The sequence below is a fragment of the Crinia signifera genome, chromosome 2, assembly GCF_055691185.1.
Source record: "Crinia signifera chromosome 2, ASM5569118v1, whole genome shotgun sequence".
In the NCBI taxonomy this organism is placed as follows: Eukaryota; Metazoa; Chordata; class Amphibia; order Anura; family Myobatrachidae; genus Crinia; species Crinia signifera.
The window spans coordinates 218,085,330-218,105,403 of NC_139218.1; the positions used below are offsets into that span (position 1 = coordinate 218,085,330).

The following is a 20,074-nucleotide window of genomic DNA, read 5'->3' on the forward strand; positions in this document are numbered from 1 at the left end:
GGACTAGCCTGAGCAACCAGTACTTACCAGGCATAGGCGAATCTAGGGGGTGCACAGGACCACTCATTTTGTAGCTGAGAGATGGGGCTTTCCAACGAGCCCAGCCACGTGTCTTGAGCCCCCTGGGAACCGGAGATACTGCCAGGCAAATCTGGAACTTTTCCCTATAGGATAACATGGGACCCGCTAATTCCGACCCCCACCAACTTCAACGGCTGTCAGTTCCCCCTTCGACATCACTGAAGCTCGAGGTTGATCTCAGTCGAACCCAAATCGCCGGGCCTTCAATCTGATACCAGGCTGGATCCATATGGTTTAATTGCTTCCAGGGATATTGAGGTTAAACCGTTTTTTTAACTGTAATTTCATGACTGTTTATGTTCTTTGAGGGCAGATTGCTCTGGAACCAAACAGCCCAGTTTCACGGGACCAAAATCATTTGAAGACAACTCATAAGTTCTTCAATATAATACTGGTCTCATGTAAATGGGTCAGTTGGTTCCGAAGATATAGCTGGTTGGTTAAAGGGGGGTATGGAGAGGGGAGTGGTTGTCTCTCCCCCTCACACCAGAAAATGCAGGGACTAGGTGTGAGGGGTCAGCCTGGGAATGTCCCTGCATGATCCTTCAACCATATTCCCGAGTAAATCCCTGCATTTTCTTTTGTGAAAGGGTTATTATTTCAAACAGCCGTGACCTGCAGTGCTCTGAATACAGCCGGGCAGCCCCCTGCTCTCTGCCCAGCTGTCAATGACTGTCACCCCTGCAGCTTCCGCTCCAATTCTTCTCCCCGCTCTCACCACAGCCTGCCCCCCCTTTAATCATGTGGTGCGGGCGCCCGGCGTGCTCCCCCGACGTCACTCACAACAACAGCGCGCACAATATTTGAAATGTCCACTCGGCTAGAGAGGACACCAGGAGGGGAGTGGGAGCATGCTCTGCGCTGTGCTCTGCTCCTCTCCCCATAGAAGCAGCTGCACCGCTCTCCATCTCTCCCTGCAGCAGCAGCGAAGGCTCATATAAAAATTTACAGTAAGTGGCACTTTTGGGGGCATTGCTTAAAGGATGCAGTAAGTGGCGGTATGTGGGGGCATTACGCATAATGTGTGGCTTAATGTGTAAGGGGCATTACGGTGTGCAGCATCATGTGTAAGCGGCATTACGGTGTGCAGCATCATGTGTAAGCGGCATTACGGTGTGCAGCATCATGTTTAAGCGGCATTATGTGTGCAGCATCATGTGTAAGGGACATTATGTGTGCAGCATCATGTCTAATGGGTACTATGGTGCACGGCATCATGTGTAATGGGTACTATGGTGTGTGGCATCATGTGTAATGGGTACTATGGTGCCATCAAGCAATGAGCACGTAGGTAAGCAGCACTTATGTGGCAAATATGTAATGGCATTACGGTTTGTTATATAGTATGTAATGGGCATCATGATGTGTGGCACAATGTGTAATGGGCATTATGGTGTGTGGCCTTATGTGTAATTGGCATTACGGCATGTGGATTTATGTGTAATGGATATTACGGAGTTTGCTAAAATGTGTAATGGGCATTACTGTGTATGGTCTAAAGTGTAATATCACACCCCTTTTGTGATGCCACGCCTCCTTTCATGAGGCCACGCCCCCTTTTTGCAGCGCGGCTGGGCCGCGCAAAGGTCCCCATCCTGTTATGTCTATATCTGGGCCCACCATTACCATAATTCTAGATTCGCCTATGTTACCAGGTGAACTGTGCTGGGATTGGTCAGGCAATCAGAGAGTTAGGCGGAGCCGTGCAGGAGAGGCTGGGAAGCCCTGATTGTATGCAGCTGCACAAACACCGGCCTTTACACAGACACAGACCAGGCACAAACACACATGGCGATATGCTACTCATGTCCTGCATGGAGCTGGAGCACAATACACCAGTGTCACCACGCGATGACAACACGGCCACATGTACCCCAGTAAAGCCAGAGACATAGCAGAGGTGAGCGCCATGGTTTCTAGTGCACCTAGAGGGTCCAGGGCTGGGCACAGTACAGGGATCTTGGGCAAACGCCATGGTGGATGTGACAGAGTGGATATGTATGCTTACACATCCACTTGCACGCAGCCGCAGGAAGGAAAAATCATTTGATGGTCACTCACCATCAAATGATTTTTCCTCCGTTCGTAATGAAAGTCAGGCTGGGCTGACTTTTTATTTCAATGCTTTACTCCAAATTCGAGAAAGGAGCGTTCTTGCGTTCACAGGGGGAATGCCCAGCGTTTCTGTGGACGTGCCAATAAAATGCTCCCTCCCCTCACTGAACGAACACCTCGGTGAGTGTGAATCTTGCCAAAAGCATTTGCTCAGGGGGTTTGTGCATGCACAGACCCCCACCACGGCTGGGGAAACAAATTCGACCCGCTACGAGCTATCTGAATCACCAGTAACAATTACCGCACTGATGACTGATGCGTACCTCTTGGACACCCTAATATTTGTTTTGTTTTTTTAAGTTATACTTTTTATCCATAAAATTAACAAGGTGGAAGGCTTTCTCATGCAGACATTGTAAGCCTCATGTAATAGGGGATTGTTAGATCTCCCTATGATGCAGCAGGGTAAAGCCTATGTATTCTATAGAATGGTCCCAATAAGCACTAATCAGACCACTTTTATGCATTTCTGATTCAAGTGAGGCCAGCAGCCATTTGTGTGGGTGGTTTTCTGCCAGACTATGATGCTTCCTGTGTTACTCAGTTTGCCTGAAGTGCATCCCAGATTTTCTCCCCATCACTCATTCATATTTTGGCCCACAATAGGCATTCCTTTCTTCTCAAACTTCACTCGGCCAATAGCGTGAAATTTGTTTCAGTGCCACAGTTGTATACATGTTTGTTCACATCTGTAATTTATTTCTCTTAAGGGATGGAGAGCGGATATAAATGTTGTTTTTGACATCATAAACATATCATCTCACAGAGCTTGCCACACATATACAATTGGTGTTATTGTGCAACGGCTTAAGTGCTGCGCATAAGAAAAATATGTTATTTCCATTTTGTAAAAAGCAAATCGGTGGATTAGGTGCACTCCAAGGATATACTTCATTTCACCTGCTTTAAGTATATTCTGATCTGTAGGAAAAATGGTATTGGGGTTACATTTATGATGAAGTTGCAATTTATTATACTTTAGAGCAGGCATTCCCAACCACGGTCCTCAAGGCACACAGTGCAGGGTTTTAGTGGTATCCAGGCTTGAGCACAGGTGACTTAATTAGTACCTGAGTGATTCTGATTAAACCATCTGTGCTGAAGCCTGGATATCACTAAAACCTGCACTGTTGGCGTGCCTTGAGGATCGTAGTTGGGAATGCCTGCTTTAGAGCCTCACAGCCATCTAGTAAATTACTGACATATCTCCCAGCTAAACAAAACAATAGTACTTGAATATATGCCACTCCTGAGAAAGAAAAAAAATAGAGATTATTTACAGCAAATCAGGAAAACATGTGCATATGTGTATTACCCCGATATCAACACACCTAACCCTACCCCAGTGATAGCTAACCTTGACATACTGTACCAGCTGTTGTTGAACTACACATCCCAGCATGCCCTGCATCGGTTTTATCATGGCCAAATAGTAAACCTGTAGCAGGGCATGCTGGGATGTGTAGTTCAACCCCAGCTGGAGTGTCAAGGTTAGCCATCACTGCCCTACCCCCAATTACTTAACACTGGGATTCTGATCGTGGGGGTGCTGATTTTGGTATTCTGACAATCTGGAGTTTAGGCTTCTAACCGCATCGACCATATAAACAAGTCGTCATATAGCCCTCCTGCCTTACCATTTCTGCCTTGCTTACTTCGTGCACTCAGGTTCTTATTCTGTATCTTTCACCTTATGTCATCTGTCTGTCTCCACTTTGTCCTTAGATTGTAAGCTCCTAGGAGCAGGCGTCTTTTCCCTCCTATTCTCACAGTCCTCTTCTCATGCACATCAAATACAGCCTTCACCTACGCCCTGGCTTTTAAGCACTGAACTCCTGCATTCTGCAGGAGACTAAATTAAATAGTAGCACTCTCCCTGTCTTCCTGAAGAGTGTAGGAATCTCCCTGATTTCTCCTAACCCACCTTATGCAGCTGTTACTTTTTTAAATAAAAGTAGACATTAGATACATACTGTACAGTATATCAAATGGAATCAGAGGCATTTGCCAGCATTGGTTATATAGTACAAGGGGGCAGATGTATTAAGCCTTAACAAGAGATAAATGCAAGGGTGATAAAGAGAGATAAACGTCCAGCCAATCGGCTCCTTACTGACTTTTTTTTTCAAACACAGCCTGTAAAATGGCGGTAAGGAGCTGATTGGCTGGATGTTTATTTCTCTTTATCACCCTTGCATTTATAACTTGTTAAGGCTTAATACATCTGCCCCAATGATCCCTGTGACTACATGCATTTTAAATAAGGTTTGTCATGGCTGCTTTTATGGAACCACTTGTAAAAAAAACTATTCATGGACAAGCCCATGGACATATTAGTGTATTTTCTTCAACAAGTACAGTAGATCTCACAAGCTTTTTTTGGACTCATCTCCATTTAGATGTAAGTAATTTTATGATGCGCCTGGAGACTGAAAACTGGGGTGAACTCAATTAGCTTCCAGCTGGGATTCCAATACCAGCATCCTCAATATTGTTGGTCTTCTGGCAGTAGTTGTGAAGGACATGGATCACAGGCCTGTCTAATACTCCTTTTACACCACCGCGAAACCCCTGGTCTTCGACGGGTCAGACCCAGGTCAGCGGCGGTGTAAATGGAACATGCCGTGTCCCTTTACACGGGACTTCTACCCATGTCCTGACCTGTCCTCACAGACAGCCTGCGCTACTGTCTGCTGTACTCTGCAGACAGCAGCGGTGGCACTGTTGGAGGTGAATAAATGCCTGTGTGCGGCATCCATTCACCTCCCGGACAAGGGCTGAGGGGTGCACGGGGGCTGGGGGCAGCCCAGCAGATTACCTTAGTGCTGGGCTTGCCCGCAGCGCAGCAGTCCGGATCCCGGCGGCGGCGAATGGCGCTTGGAGATGATGTCATCTCCAAGCGGCGGCTCAGGGACCGCCTGCGCCAGGGGGGCGCGCCGGTGTAAAAGGGAGCTGGGTCCAAAAACCCGGGTGCGACCTGGCATTTTGGTATAAAAGGGGTATAAGGTACTCACTCATTGAACCTGCTACCAACATATTGATCAAATGGATGATATATCGCCCAGTATGTACCCAGCTTGACTCGTACTTGACTTGCTCAATAGAGCGCCAACTAGTGTGGAAAACACTTGAATTCACCCCATAGTGGTGAGGAGCAGCATTAGCCTTTTATTATATATGATTCGGGAACTAAATCATATATTTAAGGCACTGCTGAGTTTTACGGAGCAGCAAACTGCATCTCTGCAGCCGGTTTAGGCTGCTAGAGGTGGTTTTGCCTTTAAAAGAACAAGAAATGGATCTCATATTGATGATATATATCCTTAAACTCTATGCAGAAACAGGGATTATCTGCAGCGCTGCAGATAATCCCTGTTTCTGCATAGAGATTGTCCATTGAAATAATCATTGATTGAATATTTTCACCTGGGATTCAGCAGCTGCAGGGGGAGAGCGCTTGAGACTGTGTGGACTGACTTTTTTAAAGATATCCTTAAACTCCTCTGCATTATTATAACTACTGTATATTATTTATTTATTAACAGTTTCTTATATAGCGCACACAAATTACGCAGCGCTTTACAGAGCATAGTTATAATCAAAAACACATAACAAATTACAGTACAAGACAGTTTAGGACAAGTACATGGTTAATATGGATAGTTGCATCAGGGGACAGGACACTGAAGCAATCATCAGGGTGGCAGTGGTTTATATATTCTAAGAAAGGCACATGCGGAGAGAGGGCCCTGCTCGTGAGAGCTTACATTCTAAAGGGGAGGGTTAGACAGACAGGGGTGACACAGAAGGGAAAGAAGTGGGCATAAACAGTAGGTAAGGATAAGCGATGGTCAGGTTTTATGCACGAGGTTGGGAAGATGACAGCTTAGTCTTTGATATTTTAAGTCTAAAAAAGCGCTGGGTCATCCAAGAGTAGACAGCAGAGAGACAGTTGGAGATATGAGTGAGGATAGAGGGAGAGAGATCAGGAGAGGAGAGGTAGATTTCAGTGTTATCAGCATAGATGTGATAGTGGAAGTCGAGTGAGCACATAAGCTCACCCAGAGAGGACGTATAAAGAAATAGAAGAAGAGGGCCAAGAATAAAATGTTGGGGGACACCTACTATCAATGGAAGAGCAGGAGAGGTGAGGTCATTAGAGGTACAGCTGGTCATTTTCAAAACAGACAGTGCAAGTACAAGCTTTAACAGTGATAGTAAAAGTTGTTTGCAGATGTAAAATGCTTGGCTGTACATGTGTGTTACTATAGACAAAAAGTTTCACAAGTGCATACTGTACCTGCTGTATTAGCTGTTAAATAGCAACCAGCACTGGACAGCTAATGTTTGGAACAGTGGTTTTTGTTCAAGGAACAGGTCATGTTTTCGTCCCCAACACAGGGAAGGACCTGCAATTGTCAGTATTTGTAACACCATCCTGCCTCCTTCACTTGGAAGCAGACATCATGTGCAAGAGCTGCCTACTCCTTCAGGGCTGTGGGGACTACCCCAAAAATCAATACCCTCCTGCAACTTCTGGGAGGATAGGCAAATATGGATTAGAAGAATATGGTATGATGACATAGTAAAACATAGTTGCCTACCCTACTTCCTACTCGTGTGTGGTGGTGGGGCAAGGCCATTCCAGTTCACTTTAATTCCTGTGCCACTGCATATTCCTCCACAGAGCGGAGAATGTGCAGTAACTTACCTCCTATCCAGAAGCACCTTTCACATGGTGAGTGTGTGTGGTGGTGGTGGTGGACAATGGAGCACTAGCCGACGTGCTGTCTCTCCTCCCTCCTGCTGAGTCTTGCAGCAAACACCAGTTCAGGCTTTTTTCGGCGGCACAGTGGTTGAAAATGACTGGTCTAGACTGTTTAGTGTATTTAACAATTAAAACAGTAAAAAAAAGTTAATACACATGCTTATGGCTTATGACTGGTGTAAACTTACGTTTATGTTTCTGATGCGGAAATACGGTATATATATTTTGTGTGCTATATGTTCAGTATATGGTCACATATATAGTTTTTATGTGTGTGTTTTCTTTATTTGCATAAAATGTCATTTTGTGACCAATTCTACATAAACACCCTATTTTCTACCCCCAGGAGAGGCATCCACAAACTAGAAGTGTGTCTATGTTTTCTAGGAGGGGGTAATCTGATTATTAGCACGGCACAAATTCCAACCTTCTACCACTTTAGGACCACCTATTTTGTTAAATAAAATATTACCATTTGTCTTCTAAAGAACTGCTCATTTATCCTCATTACTGGCATAAATTATTCATGAAAGTGAGAAGACATTGTGACTGTCTTTATTAATTCTGTCTCTAAAGTGTGTTTGAAGGTTTGTTTTACTTGGACCTTAAAGTGCCTAGAAATGCACTAGCTGGCTGAAGGGCAACTAGAAGGTTCATAATGTGTCCCATTAAAGTGTAGGACAATACATTTATGCTAAATCTGATTATTAGACTGCCCCACTATTATTTTGGAAACCCTCAGAACAGCTTCTAAATAATACTATGGGCCATATGTAATAGCCTTAAAGAATACGGAGATGCTGGAGGTATTTTTAAAGCATTAATCATTTACAAGGCAAAACCAAAGTGGTTTTGCCTTGTAAATGATTGCTGTTTTAAAAATACAGGCATTTTCGCACAAAATCTTGCACCTTTGGCTTCTTGCAGGCTGTTACATTTAGCTCATTATCTAATTTGTTAGAATCAGAATAAGCATACATCCTGCTTTTATATAGATGGTTAATGGAGCTTTCCAGATAATTTCAAAAGTTTCAGAATATTTCATCTGAACATATGTCTAGTGTCTGTGAGTCTCCAAAACACTGCCACCTGCTGGCAGAGAGTGAAACTACATCTCTTTCTCACACAACACAGAAGGTAAAAAAAATGTTATTTCCCCCCAGTTAACTAGCATTAAGCAGCATATGCATTTAACAATAGTTCATACCTCTGCCCCACAATGTGAAATGGCACTATTATAGTCTGGCATAATATGAACCGTACAGCACTTCTATGTGGCACAGTATGAAGAGGGGCAACTGCAGTGTAGCATAATATGATCTGGGGACACTATGTTTTATAATGTGATTTGGGGATACTGTGATGCATAATGTGTACAGGTAGCACTACAATTTGGCATCATATGAAATACATGGCTGCAGTGTTTGGCCCATATAGATATGCCACTGTTGTCAAGTAGCGTCCTTCTATCTCTTTTGTTGCACATAAATCAGCATTTCGCTCCCTGTTAACCATTCCATTTTAAGCTGTTTCTTCCATTTGTGTATGCAAATCTTCATTTTCTAAAGGCCCATACACACTGGGCGACTTTGAGCTGAAAGCCGCTCAAAACAGCCTGTTTGAGCGGCTTTCAGCTCAAAGCTGCCCGGTGTGTAAGCCCCAGCGATGAGCGGTGAGCGGCGTTGAGGACGGCTTTGCATAGCTCTGCGCTATGCAACGCCGTCCTCCCCCCTCTGTCGGCGCCGGGCAGGGGGAAAGCCTCTCAGTGTGTATGCACTGAGCGGCTTTCCCCGCAGCGCTGATTGACATCATCTCTGTCCATACACGCTGGGCATAGTCGCCCAGTGTGTATGGACCTGAAGAGATAGTGAATTAAAACACATTTCTCCCTGCTCCTCTGTGAATATGTATTTTTCATTGTATAATTAAATGTTGTATAAAAAGCTATCTTCCTAAATACTCCTTTCTCCTAACACAATTTCTCAGAGGATGCATAAATAAATCCAAATTAGCATCAATTAAGTTGAAAAAATTCACTGTAAAATCCTTCAGTAAATCAAATATTTAATGTTACACAGACAAAACTAAACCGTTTGATTATATTTATTTAAATTTATTTGTGGCTTTAGTGCCAGACCAAATCTCCCTCTTGTAACAAATCTGCATTCTTAATGGACATGTTTTGCTATTAAAAACCAAAGCTACTCAGGCTGCAGTCTGAGTGGCACCCAAAAGATTATTAGGAGCAGGATAAGTATCTCAATTAAGCATTTTGTTTTATTTTGCGGGATAAAGTATTCACTCTGGTATATACAATGTTGTATATTCGTTCACTTGCTCATACAATCCATGATCTAAACATCAAAGAACTTGTGGAAGTTATACCAGACATATTGCACAATGCTTTACATAATAATTACTTATGAAAATTATTATTGACTTATTGTTTGGCAAAATTATATATTATTGCTTTAATTTCTGCACAGTGATTTATACTTATTTATATAGTGCCAGCATATTCTGTTGGCTTTAAACGTTTATACACACTAATAAAACAAGACTGGGTATAACCGGACAGTCAGAGAGGTAAGAGGCGTTTCTTGCTATGTTACAATATATATGGGGCTTATTCTTGTTCACTCGCAAAGACACAATCACTCTCTAATGGACAAAACCATATGCACTGCAGGTGGGGCAGATGTAACATGTGCAGAGAGAGTTAGATTTGGGTGGGGTGTGTATTTCAAACTGATATGTATATTGCAGTGTAAAAAAAAGCAGCCATTATTTACCCTGCACAGAAACAATAAAACACCAAAATGTAACTCTCTCTGCACATGTTACATCAGCCCCACCTGCAGTGCATATGTTTTTTTCCATTAGAGAGTGATTGTGCCTTTGCAAAGTGAATAACCAGAATAACCCCCATTATATACATTATGCTGGACTAGTAGAATATACACATTGCCATAGCAATAGCTGTTCACGTCATTCATAATTTGACATTTAGGGGGTTATTTATCAAAGCTTGGAGTCAGATAAAATTATCAGAGAGAAAGTACTAATCAGGTTCTGCCTTACAGTTTAGAGGCTGTGTTTAAAATTGACAGGAGCTGTTTGGTTGGTACTTTATCTTGCAATTTTATCTCTCTCCGAGCTTTTGAAAATATCCCTTTAACATCCATTCTTATAGGAATAAGTTTATGACTTTAGGTCCCCCATACACCGAGCCGATTTGGTCCGATTTTGGCCGATTGCGACCAATCGGCCTGTTAAATCGGACCAAATCATCCGATTCATGGTCCCGTGCGCATCGGACCAGACGAGGTGGAGGGAAGCAGGGATGCATGCAAACCATCACAACGGATCGCATGCGTGCCTGCCATTGCGAAGGTCCCAGAGGCTCGCAGGCTGTCAGGTGTCCGTACACTGCTGCGAGACATCGCAGGCAGTGTATGGGCACCTTTACACATTTAATTGACTGTAACTAAAGGACACATTAGTCTAAAGTAAAAGTAGACGTCATTTGTATAGTGATGCTTATATTTAGGGTTGTTTTGTGCTTTTTACACACTGTTATCTCTAAACATGGCTGCTTCCAACCATATTGGTGCATGACGACCCCCCTCCTATACAGCTGACGAGATTAGGTTTTTTTTTCATGACACACAAATTTGAAAGTTTTGTCATGAATAAACCAAATAGTGAGCTTATTTGTGGTGTTTCCAAGTAACATTATGTTCATATACAATGCACATACTTTATTGTCTAATGTTCTCATATAATGTATACTGGACAGATCTTTCATCAGATTGGGATATGACAGGCTGATTAAACCGCATGCAGTTGTGGGCTTTGCTTAGTCAGCAGCCATCAATACTAAATATAATTGTGGAAATATTTTGTCTATTTGTGTTTCTCCATCTGGAGCTTGCTCAACACAGTTCCTTCTCTACATTTTCAATATTAAAGTTTGATTATTTACATTTAGAGATGAACTTGCAAATACAACATAAAAGTACATTCATTTTCTTACACTGTGATTTATTTACATGCCTGTAATGTTTTATTGGTACTTCATTTGTGCTTAAAATAGCATTCTACTGCTCACAGGTGGAAGGTCCCGTATGTGAATATTGCATGGACTCATACTATAACCATTAAATAATACAGGTTGAGTATCCCTTATCCAAAATGCTCGGGACCAGGAGAATTTTGGATAACAGATTATTCCGTATTTCGGAATATTTTAATATTTCAATGATGTATTTTGAAGTATCTTGCATTTATGCTGTATAAACACATAATATACACACAAATATATTTTGTTACGACATAAAATACACACAAGTATATTTTATTTGTTCAAAAAACAAGGTTTCAAAACGTGAAACAAAATTTGTGTACTATCTCAGCACTGAATTTGAATGCCAAGCAATCATTGTCTTGTACATATATAGTGCCAGTTACATATCATGTCCCCAGTGATGCTGTTACAAATGTCCCTAGTGAGTTTTTAGCAAAAAAAAAAAAAAAATTTAACTTTCTGGAATGTCTGGTTTGCGGAATAATTTGGATAACGGATATTCGGATACGGGATACTCAACCTGTAATGATATACTGTAGAATTGAGTATGGACATTGTCGTGAAGGTTGGGGCCATAAAAATCCTAGGAGGCTTCCAATAGTGCAGGCAGTCATGCCTACTTAATTATAGTAATCAACATTTCAATACTTTTCAGATAGTGCACTTTTGGTTGATAATTCAAAGTGTTTTCATATACAATATCTTAATTTACAATATTAACCAACATCTGACATTCAAATATAAAAGCAAAAGAGTTTGTCTATAGTCGTCTAAATCCGTGTGGTCTATTATGTTTTTGTTTGACCATATAACCTTGTGAAATAAAGTTGTAGATTGTATACTGTATGTTTGTGTACACAAAATGCAGGATGTACAGTTACGCCATATGGATTACTAGACATAAAAGTCAACATTGGGAAGAGGGAATTCCTGCGATTGATGGCTTTCAATCTGATGTACAGACTTGCCATGAATTATTTAGTAGTATTTATTTATCAGGCGCCAACTTATTCCACAGTGCAATGGGAGTGAAAATCACAGCAGTTTACAGCATGACATTATTTCAATTTTCATTCAATCAGCAATGATATAGGATATAAATAATAATAATAATAATAATAATAATAATAATAATAAAAATGTACCTAAATTCTGGGATCAAAAGGTCTAGCTGAATAAACAGATTTTGAAATGCTAGCGTGAACTATTATTTGTAATTAAGAGGATTAGACACTTTCTACAATACAGCCAATTAGACATAAATCAAAAAATATTACGCATAGATTTTTTTACCATCACTTGAGCAGAAAGTTGTTATTTCGCAAATGTTGCTTAACGTTTATCAATATGTATTACATTTTAGGTTTGTTGATTTCCGTATCCAAAAGATAACATTTTAAACTAATTAACAATATTATTTGTATTGCAAAATAAATCTGTTATTTTATTAAGCAGTATCATTTCTGTATCTTGGGCTGTTTGCACTGTATAATGAAGATCATTAATTATGTAATGCTTCTATTATATTTTCACAGCTTATTAGGTGCCATCAGTCCCGAGGAGGAGCATGTGGAGATAATATTCAGTCTTACACTGCTACTGTCATTAGTGCAGCCAAAGTAAGTATGAACCAACTTCTAAAATGCATAGATTGACAAACCTCCCAAATATCTGATTTAGATGAGACCCATGTGGAAGGGACTGTCCGATTCTGGTATAGTTTGAAATTCTCACTGTTGTAATCAATTTAAAATGGTATTTTGGGGAGGGGTAAGTGCATTCTTATACTTAACACTAGGCATGTTACCTGTAACAAGGGCATGCCCCATACACCCCTACAGCACACCATCTTTTGGTCACATCCTGCTCTCAAAGTTTTATAGATGTTAGGAGGTATGAACTTGGATCATATAAATTATATATGTGAAATTAAAATGAATACTTTCATGTATATACCATTGATGACCCAATGCATGTATTGGATTTTTCCCCCCAGAATAAATGACTATGGGAGCCCAGTTGCGGCACTAGGGTCAGTGAGGCTGGTTATGGCTGAGAGGGTTCTTTTGTCAAAGGTGCATGTTCATAAAAAGGGGGTGTGACTTACTAAAAAAAGGGTTTGGCCTAGCAGGCGCACAATGACATCACAATAGCTTAGTGGGGAAAGCCCCCAATAACCTTACTCCGTGGCCATACGGGCTTCCCCTGGAGACTCTTAAAGTACTCCTGCTCAGCCATGGGAGGATAGCATGTTAATATTGCACTGTATCACACGCCTGCATTTTGGTCTCTCCCTCCGGAAGGGTGATACCCAAAAGTGTTCTGCACTCCCTTGGGATGCTACTGTTGCAACCACAGCATAAGCATCTACAGGCAGTATTTTAAGAGAGGATGAGGCCTATGTGCAGCTTCCTTAGGGTTAGTATTAAACAAATGGGTACAGTGTGGACCCCCCTTAGTACTTCATCTGCATTTTCTTGCACCTGCCCAGTTTAATTCATATAAGACACCTCGTAATGGCCATAAATATGGTTTTGTGCTGCTCTGCATAGCTAGAATTACACCCTTTCTGAACTTTGCCTATGAGAACCTGTCATAAATGCAGATGTACTGTAAATAGTATGTCTTTTGGTTTTGAATTTTGTAATATTTGCGAACAGTCACTTTTTGAGCATGTGCAGTGAAAACTCAAACAAAATATGTCATACATAAGTTCCTCTATACAGTGGCCTATAGTGACCAAAATACAGTGTACCTGACCATTAATGTCTGTGTGGTGACAACAATCACATGCAATTGCTTCACCTGAATTTTGATAAAGTGGTGGTGGTGGTTTCCATTGTCTAATTTGGTAGTTTTTTTTTGTTATGCCAGTTTACCAATGTGATAATACAGTACTATGCAAACCTCATTAAATACAGTATATAGCACAGGGGCAGTATAGCTATATACTGTATTTGTTTGCCACATGAGGACAAGAACATTTGTTGCTTATTTCAGTTGTGTATTTATTATATTTTAATTTGTTTTCATGTATTTTGCAATGCGCGGCTAACAGAATGGAACTGTTTGGTTATCACCTAGTGAGATTTGTGCACAACAAAGATGCGGGCTATAACAATGCTTCCTGCTTTTTGTCCATGTGTCTATTTGCCTAGTGCACGCCCAATATGCAACCTTTGGAACACCCTAAAAATACATTTGCAGATTAATCGACACAATTAATACATCCAGTGGTGCAAGTAGAAAAAATGTCTTAGTGGTACTGTGCCACGCGCGAAAAATGGGCGTGGTTAGGGGCATGGTCATATGACACGAGGGGGAGTGGCTACATGACAACATTTCTGTTTGGGCTTGTGCATTGCATCCTGAACACAAAATGTAGGGGTCAGGATCAAAGTGTAGGAGCCAGACAAACCATAAATAGGGATATTGCACGCCGAAGGCGAGCAGCAAAAATCTACACAGTACTGCCTGTTACATGTCACACACCCAATACATATTACCCATGCCATAATGCCCATTACACAATATGCCACACATCGTAATGCCCATTACACATGCCACACACCGTAATACCGATTACAAATAATACCACACACTGTAATACCTATTACAAATAATACCACACACTGTAATGCCCATTACACGTTATATACCAAACACCATTATGCCACGCACTGTAATGCCCATTACATATAACACACGCTGTAATGCTAACTACATTATATGTCACATAAGTGCCGCTTACCTACATGCTCGTTGCTATGGGTTTCATGCTCAATGCCAGGGGTTTCAATGTTTCATGCTCGATGCCAGGAATTGCATAGTCTCCACCAGGGGCTGCATGCGCTCTGCCAGGGGTCACATGCCCTGCCAGGGTTTGCATGCAAATGCCAGATGACAGCAGCTTGTATCTGTAAGGAAGCTAGCTTAGGGCCAGGCATCACTGACAGGACATGCTGGGATCTGTAGTTCCACAGGGGACCCTAGGAGATTCCACATCCTGTCAGGATGTGGAATCTCCTAGGGTCCCCTGTGGAACAACAGATCCTAGCATGTCCCACCTCTCTCTGTAACTGCCTAAGCGGCTGGGCCATTACCTGCATGGCCTTTTCAGCAGCAGCCCATGCATCAGTTCCCCGGTCAGGGCCTTCCACTCCTCCTCGGCCGAACTCCAGGCAGAGGCGCGGGCAGATGGGGAAGCCTGGGTGTTGTGCACCACGCCGCCTCAGGCACCGGCTGCAGTGAGCGTCGAGGGTCATTTGTTATGGCGGTATGGGGTACCGGCACCATATGTTTTACCGGTTCGCCGTACCACCATACTTACACCCCTGGCTGTGCTGCATATGCAGCGTCACTGAAACAGACAGTGGCAGTGTCTGAAGTCCCAATACCACCTGGCGGCCGCCTGTTCTGGTCCCAATACCACCTGGCGGCATCCCTGGTAACAAGAGCGCCACTGTCACATGGGTCACTGCTAGCGCTGCGGGCAGTGTGGTGGGCGTTAGCGACAGCATCAGGGGGTATGTGCGTTGGGGCCCTTTATGACACAGGTGGCTGGCGTTTAAGGTAAAGGTACAGCAGGGGTGGCCTAACTTTTGTGGCCAAGGATCTACTTTTTATAGACTCGGTTACCGGTGATCTACCAGCGTGCTTAACAGCCCCCCACCCCACCCAATAATTCCCCTCCTGTGCAAAATACACCCCCGATTGCTCGCTGTGCAATACCCCCCCACACACAGATTTTACAATGTTCAGAATAATCCTTCCCATTACAATACCCCTGTCTGTGCAATACTTTCCTCCTTGCAGATGACCAGCCAGCCCCCTGTGCAAAATATTCACCTCCCAGTGCAGATTCCACCATGTTCAAAGTACCCTCAATGTACTCATTCAGAGTACCCAGTGCATTACATCTCCCCATGTTAAAACCCACCTTTGTGCAGATTCTAGCCGCCATATGCAGAAACCCCCTTCCCCCTCCCAGTGCATAACAGCCTGCCCAATGGAAATACTCCCCTGTGAAAATGAACCCCCCTCTATGCATATAAATATAAACCCACTTCCCCTCCCGATGCATAACATATATATGCAAATATAAATAAACACTCACAATGTGTGTGTGAGGGGTCCTCCTGGTGCTGGCCGCTGGCTGCTTTCTACCCGCGCTGACTGGCTGACAGTTCCCTGTGACTGTTCCCCTCCCGTTTACTGCGTCATGACACTGGCTGCATTCCCGCCGGTGACAACTTGTCTGCCGACGTCCTCTGCACAGTTTAAGCACCGGCGCGGCACGCGAGTGGAGGACGCGCCGCCACCATGATGTCACAACGTCTCTGCGCATTCCGGCGCATGCGCAGTGTGAGTGCTGCCCATGGATTTCTTATGGCGGTACGGGGTACCGGCGCTTTATGATATAGTGGTACGCCGTACCACCCCGTACCGCCTCATTTGCACCCCTGAATACATCAATATATAGGTGTATAGGTATACCTGCTCTAATGAGTTCGGGAGAAATAAAATCACAAGTCAATTCTATAGACATATTCTTTTACAGTATTTCATATCATTATGAATTTTTATTTTATTTGCTATGACACATAACGCTAATTTAGTTTCACTTCAGATAATATACTGTATTACAAATCATATTCTATTATTTTCTAGGATGCAAGAGAAATGATAGACAGAATCTGATTGGTTGCTATGGGCAACATCACCTCTTTTTATTTACCCCTTTATAGGTGCATACACACTGGCCATTTTTGCCCAGCTTGTATGCACAGCGATGGTCGCTAAAATTGCCTGGCTGAGAATCGCTCAGTGCAAAAACATTGAGGAATTTTCAAGAAGTGATTGCAGCTTCATCATATCAGTAAATGGATCCCTCAGTCCTGCATCAGTTTTGTGTTTTTTTTTTTTTTATATGGTGGTTCTTTTTAATCCACTACATCAAAAAATACTATTCTATAACCCTTTATAAATTCTTTTGGTACTTATGTACTAACTGGGCTGCCGATTTTGAAATCGGGTCCATCACATCGCATCGCATCCGACCATATCGCTAGCGATGCGATGCAATGGACCCGATTTTTCCATAGGATTCAATGTTAAAATGGACTGAGTCCATTTTAACATGGAATTCAATGGGAAAAAGGGGTCCTTTTCATACCCCTACTATCTAAGTGGGCATGGAGTTGGATATAAACCTGTGGCGAGCCCAAAGCGTGGCAAGCCCCGCGAGGGGACACAGAATACCGTCCCCTCGCGGGGCTCGCTTCGCTCGCCACACTTCGGGCTCGGTGGCTCGCTACGCTCGCCACAGGTTTATATCCAACTCCATGCCCACTTGGATAGTAGGGGTATGAAAAGGACCCCTTTTTCCCATTGAATTCCATGTTAAAATGGACTCAGTCCATTTTAACATTGAATCCTATGGAAAAATCGGGTCATCGCATCGCATGCGATATCGCATCGCATCGCATCTGATTGTATGCCTTAAGTTAAGGCATACAATCAAAAAATCGGCAGCCCAGATACTACATAAGTACCATTCTTTTAATGAATTTTTAACTAAAGCCTAAATTGACTACACCTCAAGATTCCTTCTGAATCCAAATCATAAATTTGGGGTTACAGTAGCAATCAGTGGCAGATTCAAATAGGGCAATACAATTTAAAATGGCTCCACCACTTTCTGTTCTCTGATTGGTGGATACATATCTCCCAACTGTCCCTATTTTAGTGTGAGCTTCCTGTTTTTTGGGGCCTGTCCTGCTGTCCCAACTATGGGAAACCCCCTGTAGACAAGGCCATACCCCTTTTTGAAGCACAGGTGTCCCCTTTAACCGGCTACAATGTTAAGAGGTATGTGGATGATCTGTGCCATCCATCAATTAGTGTACTGATGCAGCCACATAGAGCCTGGTCACGCCAATGTGATTAATAAACAATAAGAGCCACTGGACGGGATCCACTATCTACATGGCTGTGGCCACAGGCAGCCTTTTTCTTCCAGCTCTTTGGATTTGTCACTAGTAACATTAATTATTTTACAGTGGCAGGCTTAACTTGACCTCAACTCAATGAAACCAAAATGTGTTCTTTATAAAACTTTGTTATTTTTGGTACTTGTTTCCTATCTGGGCGCCCACGATTGAAATCGCGGGCATCGGGGGTAAAATCGGGGCCATCGCGGGCATCGCGGCCGATAAAAAATCGGGTGCGATGTGCCAGACGCGATGCCCGCGATTTTCCCATAGAGAACAATGTTAAATGCCTCAATTTACCCGCGATGACCGCGATTTACCATAGGAAACAATGTTAAATGGATCAATTTCCCCAAATTATCATAGGGAACAATGGGAAATGGGGCAAAAACACCCCTGAACATAAAAATGTCCCCCCAAAAGTAGTTGACGCCACCCCGCCATCAACGTGAACCCGAAGCGTGGCGAGCGCAGCGAGCCCGCGAGGGGCGGCGGTACGCGTCCTCCGACCTTTTCATGCCCTACTATCCACTAGGGCGTGGAGTGAGAATAGAATAGTGTGGCGAGCGCAGCGAGCCACCGAGCCCGAAGCGTGGCGAGCGGACGCGGATACCTTCACAGGTAAACGCGTCCCTTCGCGGGCTTCCCAGGTGTCCGCGTCGCCATGGACACCTGGGAAGCCCGCGAGGGGACGCGTATAACTGTGAAGGTATCCGCGTCCCCTCGCGGGGCTCGCTGCGCTCGCCACGCTTCGGGCTCGGTGGCTCGCTGCGCTCGCCACACTATTCTATTCTCACTCCACGCCCTAGTGGATAGTAGGGCATGAAAAGGTCGGAGGACGCGTACCGCCGCCCCTCGCGGGCTCGCTGCGCTCGCCACGCTTCGGGTTGGCGTGGATCGTGGGGTGGCGTAAACAATTGGGGGGGCCATTTCAGAGTTCAGGGTAACTATTTGGGCTCTAAGGCCCATTTAACATTGTTTCCTATGGTAAAATCGGGTCCATTGAGGCATTTAACAGTAAAATCGTGTCCATCGGGCCTTTTTACATTGATTCCTATGGCAAATCGGGAGCATCGCGTCGCGGGCATCGCGGGTACATTTATGGCCGGCCGCGACGCGACCGACGCGATTTCCATGTTTAACATGGGTTTCAATGGGAAATCGCGGGCATCGCGTCGGTCGCGTCGCGGCCAGACATAAATGTACCCGCGATCACCACGACGGGCGCCCAGATAGGAAACAAGTACCTTATTTTTTTGTTGCACAGTGTCCCCTCTCCTCTAATTTCCACTATTATACCACTCAGTACCTTCAGATCAGTGTACTAACTGTGTAGCAAGTCCCCATACAGCACAATGTAGCTGGTCCCCATACCCCATAATTATTGTTATATATTATTATATTATTGATATAGCCTGTTGCTATATCACCAGACAGTGGGCCAGATGCACTAAGCTTCAAAAGTGATAACATGGAGAATGATGAACAACCAGCTGTTTATCACTCTCCATTTTATCACTTTTGAAGCCTAGTGCATCTGGCCCAGAGTGTGCCTCCCGCCAACCATAATTGAGCAGGTGGATGTTATACACTGTACTTAAAATAATACTGTCCCGCCAACCCCCACCCCACCCCTCTTCCCCATCTGAAAGGAATTTGAAGTAGGTGGATGTTAAATAAATAAAAAAATACTGTAATAAAGTACACTAGAAGACCTCATGTTTTCCTCTTTGCGTGTCCTGGCTCCACTCTTGTTCCACGTCATACAAACGTGTGTCATGATGGGTCACTCGCACAATACTGCAGGGCTGGAGACACAGGCATCCGCTGGAGCTGGCACCCAAAGGCTGTCTAATCGCTGACAGCCTGCCAGGAGTATTCAGTCAGCACAGCTCTCAATTTGGGCAGAGCTTTTGGCCTCCAGTAATGCCCTTTATACAGCCTTGGCGGGGCCCTAAGCAGCCACTATGGTTACCCTGTGATAAAAATGCTACTGGTAGATTTCTAAGTTTAATAGTTTTATTTGAAAAA

General features: G+C 43.5%; 1 protein-coding gene across 4 annotated transcripts in view; it reads left to right on the top strand.

The window, feature by feature from the left end:
- Positions 1-20,074, top strand: part of BCAS3 (BCAS3 microtubule associated cell migration factor) — a 1,098,472-nt gene that overhangs the window by 206,187 nt on the left and 872,211 nt on the right. For all 4 annotated transcript variants that reach the window (XM_083173740.1, XM_083173742.1, XM_083173743.1 and 1 more), the window contains exon 11: positions 12,587-12,670. In XM_083173740.1, the coding sequence (XP_083029866.1) occupies positions 12,587-12,670 (84 nt within the window). The remainder of the gene's footprint in view (positions 1-12,586; positions 12,671-20,074) is intronic.